General features: G+C 53.4%; 1 protein-coding gene across 2 annotated transcripts; it reads right to left on the reverse strand.

Moving 5' to 3' along the window:
* Window positions 1-1,028: 1,028 nt before the first annotated feature.
* LOC136055714 (sperm-associated antigen 4 protein-like) lies at window positions 1,029-2,934 on the reverse strand. 2 transcript variants are annotated; one of them, XM_065747577.1, is made up of 4 exons: window positions 2,817-2,934; window positions 2,620-2,729; window positions 1,896-2,063; window positions 1,029-1,531 (listed from the first exon to the last, which is right to left on the reverse strand). In XM_065747577.1, the coding sequence occupies exons 2-4, from the start codon at window positions 2,644-2,646 to the stop codon at window positions 1,301-1,303; spliced, it is 426 nt and encodes a 141-aa protein (XP_065603649.1). In that variant the 5' UTR covers window positions 2,647-2,729; window positions 2,817-2,934; the 3' UTR covers window positions 1,029-1,300. The 2 variants fall into 2 exon arrangements, with proteins under 2 accessions (XP_065603649.1, XP_065603650.1); XM_065747578.1 differs by having other exon boundaries at window positions 1,029-1,215; window positions 1,442-1,531; window positions 2,620-2,934.
* Window positions 2,935-10,629: the final 7,695 nt, after the last annotated feature.

Genomic DNA, 10,629 nt, shown 5'->3' on the forward strand with positions numbered 1-10,629 from the left:
TCCATGAGGGCCAAACAGCTTTTCTTTGGTCGTCTCCAGCACTCTGCTGTCACGGATGATTTTCTCCACTCTTCGTCCTTCCCCTCTGAAGCTCCAAGCTTCCACTGCCTGGGCTCCACCTATCTCTCGTGCTGGAGCTTTGGCTGTGTATTTACCCTGAAACTGGCTCACCAGTGCTGGCTTCACCGCTCCTCCTTCTCCTGTACACCTCTGAGCTTTTATTGCCTCTGCTGCTTTTCCCTGGGCTATGAGTTTGCCCTCCAAACTGCAGCACAGCAGTCCAGGCTCCTGGAAGAAGCCTCCTGGAATCCAGAGGCCTCCGGCAACTGGGATCAGTCCGGAGATACACCACCACCTCCCACAGGTGGTGCTGCACTCGTGGGAGGCACATCGGTACTTCATAGGGTCTCTGGGGGAAGTTTCCTACTTTCCAGGGAGGGGAAGAGTCGCTGCATCCCATGGCCCAGGGCCAAGGGAACTCTGCTCCCCCCCAAGCAGACAAGCGGGAAGCAGGTGCTGACCCACCTTGCACAGACGGACTTGCTGTTTTACACACAAACGGCCACCGCGTCCCGGACGGCTACTCGCTCTGCAAGGCAAAGGAAAAGCAGCTCACACACTGCATCTGCCATTGCTCAGCACCCCGACTGCCTCAGAGCAGGAGCCAGGCGGCGGATGCAAAGTGTCACCGCCGTCCCTGGTCCCAAATGGAGACAGCCCCGAGGCATTCACAGCGCTGGCTCTGGCCCACTCATTGCCAGGACCCAGTCACAACAATGCCCCGTGGTGCCTGTGGGTCCTGTACCTTTTGCGGGGACATCTGCACTTCCCGAGGGGTGCTCTGTTGCAGGGCCCTCCTCCCAGAAGCTTATCTTGGTCCGCATCGCCTGTGCAGATCGCTCCTTGTTGGCACCAGCCAACACGGGTTTCTGCCTCAGCCTGCCCACTGCAGCGAGTGGTCGCCGTGTTGGTTTCAGGAGAGCACTGCTGAGCCCAGCAAGAGCTGCCCACCCCTCATATCTGTGCCCTGTCTCTCCCCGGGCTCAATTGTACAAGTAGTTGGTTTCTTCATCTTCTGTCTCTTCTCAAGTATCAGCTTTCATAGTTCACCACTTTCCCGTGCACCATCACTCGATAAATGCACGTGTATTCTGGATTTCCCCAGTTGCTCTTCACCAGAAACTTGATATGCTGAAAGGCTCTGGGAGGATTCTTCTGCAAAGGAAATGGGGAGGAAAAAGAAATGGGGATGTAAAGCCCCACGCTGCGCTCAATGGCTCTCCCCCTGCCAGTCCTGTTGCTAAGGAGCTCCAGAGAGCGGGAGAGCGCAGCCGTGGAACCGGAGGGCTCCATGTAGCGGGGCTGCTGGCATCTGAGGACACAGGGAGGGACACATAGCAGGCGTCCTCCCTGGCATGCTGTCCCCGTGCACGCACCGTACCTTCAGCAGGAAGGTCTGAATGGGCTCCTTCTCCACATCGAAGGTGAACGACCCAAGGAGAACCTCCTCTTCTCTGTCCACATCCAGTCCCTTGCAAGGAAAGCACAAGGAGTGCCACTCAGACCCACGCCACAGAGAGCAAAAGTGCACGCTGCCTCAGCATGCGGCTGTCCACCCCCGCTGCCCTGGGGCTCTGGCAGTAGTTTGGCACTGTTTCTGGTGGAGCTCAGTGTCCACCTTGCAGTTTGATCCAGAACCCCAAGACGCTTGGCGAAGCAAGGCTCAGGAGGGACTCCACCTCTCCAACTTTGGCAGTAACTACTTGGGGCGCCGCAGTGCTCGGAAGACACCGGGACACAAGTGTCTGAGGATGTCCAAAAGCAAGGAAGCAAGTCCCTGCTCCGGCACTGTCCCCTGTCCAGATCCCAGGCAGAAGTGCCCAGCGGAGACCTACCAAGACAGCGACATCTTTGGGTGCACTGCTGACGGTGCCAGACGGGGAGGTCTTTTTAAAGATGTGCTGCACGGTGACACAAGTGGGTAGGATTTCAGCTGGCAACGTGATCACCACCTGGCCCTGATATCCTTCCATGGGCCAGCATTTTCCTGGTGAAATGCTTGGCTGCAAACGGAACGGGAGAGCCGATAAGTATGAGGGAGGGCTGGGGCCACACCACTCCTCGTTTAGGTGAAGGCAAAGGCACAAAAGAGTGTCTGTGGGCCGTACTTCTGCTCGTGAGTGGCTTACATGTGAGGAAACGGGCAGAAACACAGGGCCTTCGTTTCCTGCCCGACAAAGCAGCTCTCAGTGTTACTGAAAAGGGGAAGACGGTGGCTAGCAAAGCATTTGAGTGGGGACTCAGGGAGCCCTCTCTCTCCAGCACTGGCTCTGCAGGCCGCCAGCTCTACCCCCACAGAGGGACAGTTGGGACAGCTGTGGCACTGTGGTGCCACATCACCGGGGAGGAGCTCCCTCACCCAGCTGTGGCTGAGGACTGTGGGCCGCACACAGCAGTTGAGCTCAGGTGTTCCCCTGAGGGGAGCCACCGATTTCCAGCACACCAAGCCCCGTATCGGACCTTTGGGTTCACGGCTTGAGCAGCACGACGGGGCTGAGGGGAGATCCCTGAGGGGGGAGCGAGGGCTGCAACCAGCACTGCTGATTGCCACCACAATACCTGCAGTATACTATCCGGATGGTTCATGGAGGTGAAGAGTCTGATGAGCCTGCAATAACAGTCCTTGTATTCGTATGTCCGAGAAGTTCTCTGTATGTCAATGGTGGCACCTGAAATGATGAGGGATGAGATGGCTCCAAGAGGTCACAGACATGAAGAAGCACAGCGTAGCAGGGCTTGCCTGCCTGTGTTCTCACCAAAGCTCTTCAGTGCCCAGTCCGGTGTCTGAGAGCACTGCCATTGCAATTCCTGTATCTCCTGGGAAAGACAGAAATGATGTCAGGACACAACCACGTCAGTGGGCAGCTCAGCGAGGCTGCCAGCACCCAGAGGTCGACACAAGGCAAGCCACGTCCAGAGGGCTGTGAGCTCCCTGCTGGCGGGCACAGGAGCCCTGAACTCAGGAAGGACGTCCGTGCCCACGGTCACTGACCTGTACCGCCCTCTTTTTCCGCATTGTCCATGAAGTCCAGAAGAGGAACATACTCGCCACTGCTGCAGTTCAAACAATAGAAAGATGGTTACTATACTGGGGTGGCTGCTGGTCCCCAAACTCACACTGTCTCCTCCTGGTTGCCTGAGAGGCAGCAGATGAACGGAGGATGCAGGGAATGGTGCGGACTGAGGATGCGTCTCTGCCCGCGGCCATCAGGGCGCTGCAGCACCTTGGCCATGCAGCTCGGTGCCCCAGAGCTGCTCCCATTTCTGCTGGGTGCACCCAGTGGCACTGAAAGCAGCGTGGCGGGCAGGCCGCCAGCCCTATTGCGAGGCCAAAGCAAGGCCGACATGAGGACGTCCTCGGGAAGCGGCACCGGGACAAAGGGGTCCTACTCGGACCGCATCCTAATGCTGGGAGGCCCACAGCATCTCTCGGGCTGAGTGGGACCCATTGGTGGAGAGCAGCCCTGGAGCAGCCGAGTGGCTGGGACGGGAAGGCAGAAGGTGCTGCTCTGGTGCTCCAGGGCCGCCTCTAGGTGTCTCCTTACTCTGACAGCATCCAGCACGATCCTGTGGACGCTGCTGGGTGTTTGCTCACCTGCACTCACCAAGAGTCAGCATGATAATCACTGTGAATTTCATCTTCTTTCCTGGAACTGCAGCGGCCAGCTTTGTCACTTCTCGTGTGGCCATGTCACGCCGCGTTGCGTGTTGTTGTCTGGCAGAGGTAGGAGCCGACTCTGAGATTGGACTCCTCGATTCCGCCTGCTCGTGGAGGCTTCTGTAGAAAGCAGTCTGGCTGTGCACCAACTCTGATCCGTGCAAGCCCAGGCAGGCAGCATCAGCCTCTGCAGAGGCTGTCACCAGACGACGGGCCCTGGGATGCCTTCGCCTCGCCTTGTTCTCTTCCTCTGGCATTGCTGCTCTCTCTGTTGGGACTTTCTTCTTCTTCTTGCCAGCCTTGCTTCTTGGGGAGCCTCTAGATGTTCTTCTCGGAGATCCTCTCCTCGCCATCGTGGAGATATGTGAGCCCTGGAGACAGCACAACCTTTCAGCACAGTTGTCCCCATCGCTCTGCGCCCACTTGTTCTGTGGAACGCTGCTACCCCGGCAGTGAGCAGAGGCAGTTGTGATGCCATAGAGGGCAGGGCCACGCCCGGCGCCATGAGCAGGGCACGCTGAGCAGTCAGGGAGGCGGAGGGCAATTTCCCAGTTCCTCCTCAGTCTGCCTTTTTCTCCAGAAAACTGACCCTGCAGATGTCATCCAGCACTAGGGGAAAATCAACACGCGGCACACTAAGCAGTGATCTCTGCGATCTGGGTGGATGTGTCATGTCAGACCTGAGGGGAGAAGAAGGCTGGCCAAATTTCAGCCTCAGCTCTCCCTGTGATGCACACAGCTTTTCTTCATCAAATCGCAGATTCACCGCACCATTGGGTTGGAAGGGACCTCTCTGCACCCACTCCTAGGGGGGAACTGCAGGGGAAGCACACGTGCTGAATCTCCGTGGCAGCAGCGGAGAGAACGCCCTGAGAGAGAGCGGGCCTGGCGTCCGGTGCGGAGCTCCAAGCCTCTGCTGCGTCCCAACAGGATTATCTCCTGGTGCCAGGCCATCTAATCCACACAGTCCAATGCACTCTATTATCCCTTTCCCTCCCCTGGCTGAGGGCAGGGCCCCTCTATTGGTTACCTGCAGTGACGGGAGCAATTTCGTTGGTGGTTGATCTTTGCTGTAATTCTCTCACCTGTGCTCGCAGTGCAGGGGTGGATTTTTTATGCCACTTCTTCATGTCCTCACCGTTTGCTCGTAAGAAGCTCCGCATGGCCACACGTGACATGGAGGTACTGCTGTCATTTGCTCGAGCAGAGAGGCGGTTGCCTTTGATGTCTGAGACTTTCACCAGTTTGACCAATTGCTTCATCAGATTCTTTGGGTCATACTCATCTTCGTCAGGCGTTTCCAATACTGTCACAGGTTCATCCTTATTAATCACTAGGGACAATTCCTCCACTATAATTTTCTGTGTCTTCTTCACTTCACCTCCTTCTTCTGCTACCACTGACACAGCTGCAATGGAAGCACGTGATGGCACAAGCTGTTGTTCAAACTTTTGAAGTGTAATAATCCATTCATAAACTGTGAGTCTTCTGTCTCGGTCCTCATATCTATGGGACGTTGCTACCAGTGTACTCACGTACCTTTCTGGTGCTGTTATCGAGAGCTTCCTCTTATAGGTGTGAAGAGAACGATACACACCAATCGTTGCAAGGAATTTATTGAGCAAGCAATAAGCGAGCGAAACAGCGCTGGGCGGCCGGGGGTCTCCGCTGCACCAGAGCCGTGCAACGGGGGCCTCCCAGCCCCTCTTTTTAATGTCTCTTATCTCTGCATTCGTGTTTTATCTTTCTCTGCCTGGGCTGCTCCGGCTGTTATTTGGAGTTCATTCTCTGCCTCCTGGTAGTTGAGATGATGAAGGCTGTAGTCTTCTTCAGCTCCGATCATGCACTCTTAAGAGGAGATTTTCACTTATTTTTCCTTTTCATCTTCTTAGAAGGTCACTGCTATCCGTTGCTCATGGTCCAGGTGTTAGAACTAAGCGCTGCGGCTCCAATTTGCACCAACTACAAAGTTTTTAGAGAAAACATTTATATATCTATTTTGAGACTTCTACAAACTGCATAGTTTTCAGAAAAAAAAATACTGAAAAGCACTGACACGTCTGTCTCGAGTCGGTTTAGTGAACAAGTACAGAACTTATTGTTATCACAATCCCCCCTTTTCTTTTTCTCATCTTGTTCATCCAACCGTGTCACTGCATCTTGGGCTAAAACACGATCTTTTCCTTTTAATTGTCCCAGCAGTTTTACAGTGCTGCAATTATCTTATTCAGTACGGTTGGTGCACTCATTTTCCAGAATGAATACTCTCAAGTTATTTCTTAGCACCCCCTTCCCCCCCCCCCTTTTTTTTTCCAATGCCGATCTGAATTAATACAGTGAACACTTTTGGTATAGCTTCGTGAGGCCTTCCAGATTAGGAGACAATGGTCATGGTGATTTCACCTCGGAGGTCATTCTCATAGCCCCACCGCTGTACGCCTCTGCCTCCCTCGCCTACTCTTTTGCTTAGAGCAGCGGGGTGTATGATCTTCTTGGCAGCAGTCATATTCTTCAGGGGAACCTCCTCTTTCCTTGCCTTATAAGTCTCCCCGATCTCTATCCATCGTTCCTTTTTGGATTTTAGCCTCTTGGTTGCTCATAAAACTCTCTCCCAGTTATCTTAAAAGGTATTCATATGAAGAGTGAGTTCACCAAGGTTCATCATATACAACGCACAATACATATACAATATACATATAAAGCATACAATGAGTTATTTTATCTGTTAAATGAAAACCAACAGTTTTACATTTTTCTTAGAGTGATTTTTAGATCGTCCGAAGCCCTGGACACTTCCACTGGGGTCCCATATCATGGATTGGTCCTTTCACTCGGCTCGCATGGGTCCATCCATGCTCAGCTGTCCGGATCGCAGTTTCTGTTGTTAATTAAACAAGAAAAGGTCCCTCCCATCAAGGAGTTAGAGACGACTCTTTCCATGTTTTAATTAAAACCTTGTCTCCTGGGCTGATTTGGTGTATTGCCATATCTAGTGGGGGCCGTTGTACCACCAGTCCTTTTCTTCTCTTGTATAGTATAGCTTTTAGCCTCGCTTGTTTCTTTCCAGGGACTATCAGCTTGTATTTCCTTTAGGATGAATAAGGCTGCTCCTTTCGCTTCTTCATCAGCTAAATTACTTCCCCTTATTAGAGCCAACATCCTCCTGTGGTGGCTTTGTACGTGTACTACTGTGATTTTCTCTGGTCCTCTTATTGCCCTTAGTTTGTCTTATTAACGACTCGTGAATTAACCGTTTCCCGTGAGAGTGAACCAATAACTCCCAATTAGTATTTCCCAATTGTTCCGTTTACCAGTGTCCTCCTGCATTGTAGCCTGATACTCTATGCACTGGATACAGTCATGGGTTAAATCTTCGTCTGGTTCCCCATATAAAAATTGAGCAGGATTTTGTAAACGTGTAGTTTCTATTTCTAATTTAGGAGAATGTATTAGGATCCCTTCCTATTTCAATAGTCTAGCATCTGTAATCCACTTACCTGCTTTTTGTTGCAGTACTTCCCTTATGTTATGCCAAAGAACACGGCTTTGAATGGATCTACCATATCACCTACCATGCTGGTAAGATCGAGCGCTACAGTGGGTCATTAAAAACCACGTTGAGAGCAATGGGTGGCGGGACACTCAAGCACTGGGAGAAGCATCTGGCAGAAGCCACCTGGTTGGTCAACACTAGGGGATCGGTCAACCGAGAGGGCCCTACACAGTCCAGCTCCCTACAGACCATAGAGGGAGATAAGGTCCCTGTATGAACATAAGGAGCATGTTGGGAAAAGCGGTGTGGGTCCTTCCAGCCTCTGGAAAGGGCAAACCCCTCCGTGGAATCGTTTTTGCACAGGGACCTGGGTGCACCTGGTGGGTAATGGATAAAAATGGGACGTCCAGTGTGTCCCACAAGGGAATTTGATGCTGGGGGAGTGCAGTCTGTGACTCCATGTATATAATGCATAGATATATTTGTATACAATTCATGTTATTACTGTTTTGTTGTTAATGTTCTGTATAGATACGTGTTAAGGATGACGTGATGATGTGGAATAAGAGGTGGAATGTTGTGGTGATGTGGTTTTGATGCCGGTATTCCACATCAGGACATCATGCAGGCAGTTAAGGGGATAATGCTGCTGGGGAGCAGCAGAGGCTTGGAGCTCCGCACCGGACGCCAGGCCCGCTCTCTCTCTTGGTGCTCCCTCCGCTGCTGCCGTGGAGATTCAGCACGTGTGCGTCCCCTGCAGGTCCTCCCTAACATAAGCTTTCAGTCTTGGCTTGGAAACTGTCCCTCTGAACTGTTCCATTTGATTAGATTTAGTAAAGTTACCGTTCCTTCTCAAATTGTGCCACTGTTTTTTTGTAGACCCATCTATTCCCTGTTTCCCCCTCCCCCCGGAGCGCACAGCTCTGCTCGGGCTGCCGCGTGGCCTCTGATGGTGCCGGGTTTTTTTCTCTCTCTCCCTTCTCAGTTTCCCTTGTGTCACTGTCACGGGTAACACCGTGACACAAGCACAGAGGACAAGCTCTGCGAGTGTCCCGTGGGGACAGCCTCATCGTCCCTAGTGCATGTCTCACCCTGACAAGACAGAGATGCCACTCCGCTTCTGAAAGTGACCTCAGAAATACTTTTATTTAACAGAGGTGCCAAGTGTCTCGAGAGAACCAGTCTGAATTTAGAGAGAAAAGTTGGACCAAGGCTGCCATGGAGGCAGTTGGGCATCAGATGGGTGACCGGGTGGGTGACCTGGAAAAGGATCCCCCGAGTTCCTTAGCCAATGGGGAAAGGGAGTGGGTCCCATGCGGCCGTGAGGTAGGGACTGGAAGGGGTTGGAGCTTTGAGAATGTCTGAGAGTTTCTACAGCAGTTTTTGTTCGGGGCAGAAAATCCTTTAGTTGAAAAAGGTTACATGTTCAGAACCCCTCTATAAGCTCTTGGAACCTACAACTCTGGCAAAACTCTTCTGAACACCGCAGTGGGTCTGAGGGTGCAGGGAGGTCCCTTCCAACTCAACTCTGCTGTCATTCCATGGCACCATGCTCTTCAAGGTCCCTTCCAACCCAATGGTGTGGTGAATCTGCGATTTGATGAAGAAAAGCTGTGTGCATCACAGGGAGAGCTGAGGCTGAAATTTGGCCAGCCTTCTTCTCCCCTCAGGTCTGACATGACACGTCCACCCAGATCGCAGAGATCACTGCTTAGTGTGCCGCGTGTTGATTTTCCCCTAGTGCTGGATGACATCTGCAGGGTCAGTTTTCTGGAGAAAAAGGCAGACTGAGGAGGAACTGGGAAATTGCCCTCCGCCTCCCTGACTGCTCAGCGTGCCCTGCTCATGGCACCGGGCGTGGCCCTGCCCTCTATGGCATCACAACTGCCTCTGCTCACTGCTGGGGCAGCAGCGTTCCACAGAACAAGTGGGCGCAGAGCTCTGGGGACAACTGTGCTGAAAGGTTGTGCTGTCTCCAGGGCTCACATATCTCCATGATGGCGAGGAGAGGATCTCCGAGAAGAACATCTAGAGGCTCCCCAAGAAGCAAGGCTGGCAAGAAGAAGAAGAAAGTCCCCGCAGAGAGAGTAGCAATGCTGGAGGAAGAGAACAAGGCGAGGCGAAGGCATCCCAGGGCCCGTCATCTGGTGACAGCCTTTGCAGAGGCTGATGCTGCCTGCCTGGGCTTGCACGGATCAGAGTTGGTGCACAGCCAGACTGCTTTCTACAGAAGCCTCCACGAGCAGGCGGAATCGAGGAGTCCAATCTCAGAGTCGGCTCCTACCTCTGCCAGCCAAAAACACGCAACGTGGCGTGACATGGCCACACGAGAAGTGACAAAGCTGGCCGCTGCACTTCAAGGAAAGAAGATGAAATTCAGAGTGATTATCATGCTGACTCTTGGTGAGTTCTGGTGAGCAAACACCCAGCAGTGACCACAGGATCGTGCTGGATGCTGTCAGAGTAAGGAGACACCTAGAGGCGGCCCTGGAGCACCAGAGCAGCACCTTCTGCCTTCCCGTCCCAGCCACTCGGCTGCTCCAGGGCTGCTCTCCACCAATGGGTCCCACTCAGCCCGAGAGCTGCTGTGGGCCTCCCAGCATTAGGATGCGGTCCGAGTAGGACCCCTTTGTCCCGGTGCCGCTTCCCGAGGACGTCCTCATGTCAGCCTTGCTTTGGCCTCGCAGTAGGGCTGGCGGCCTGCCCACCACGCTGCTTTCAGTGCCACTGGGTGCACCCAGCAGAAATGGGAGCAGCTCTGGGGCACCGAGCTGCATGGCCACGGTGCTGCAGCGCCCTGATGGCCGCGGGCAGAGACGCATCCTCAGTCCGCACCATTCCCTGCATCCTCCGTTCATCTGCTGCCTCTCAGGCAACCAGGAGGAGACAGTGTGAGTTTGGGGACCAGCAGCCACCCCAGTATAGTAACCATCTTTCTATTGTTTGAACTGCAGCAGTGGCGAGTATGTTCCTCTTCTGGACTTCATGGACAATGCGGAAAAAGAGGGCGGTACAGGTCAGTGACCGTGGGCACGGACGTCCTTCCTGAGTTCAGGGCTCCTGTGCCCGCCAGCAGGGAGCTCACAGCCCTCTGGACGTGGCTTGCCTTGTGTCGACCTCTGGGTGCTGGCAGCCTCGCTGAGCTGCCCACTGACGTGGTTGTGTCCTGACATCATTTCTGTCTTTCCCAGGAGATACAGGAATTGCAATGGCAGTGCTCTCAGACACCGGACTGGGCACTGAAGAGCTTTGGTGAGAACACAGGCAGGCAAGCCCTGCTACGCTGTGCTTCTTCATGTCTGTGACCTCATGCAGCCATCTCATCCCTCATCATTTCAGGTGCCACCATTGACATACAGAGAACTTCTCGGACATACGAATACAATGAGTGGTATTGCAAACTCCTCAGAATCTTCAT

This window comes from Cyrtonyx montezumae, unplaced genomic scaffold, assembly GCF_038088225.1.
Source record: "Cyrtonyx montezumae isolate F1298 unplaced genomic scaffold, pur_monq_1.0 scaffold_46, whole genome shotgun sequence".
Lineage (NCBI taxonomy): Eukaryota > Metazoa > Chordata > Aves > Galliformes > Odontophoridae > Cyrtonyx > Cyrtonyx montezumae.

What these genes read in the sequence shown, in the direction of transcription:
- LOC136055714 (XM_065747577.1), bottom strand. Translation starts at nt 2,646, where the DNA reads ATGAACCATCCGGATAGTATACTGCAG. An exon ending in ATCCGGATAGTATACTGCAG is followed by an intron (nt 2,064 to 2,619) that starts GTATTGTGGTGG and finishes TTCCGTTTGCAG; the next exon opens with CCAAGCATTTCACCAGGAAA. An exon ending in CCAAAGATGTCGCTGTCTTG is followed by an intron (nt 1,532 to 1,895) that starts GTAGGTCTCCGC and finishes TTTCCTTGCAAG; the next exon opens with GGACTGGATGTGGACAGAGA.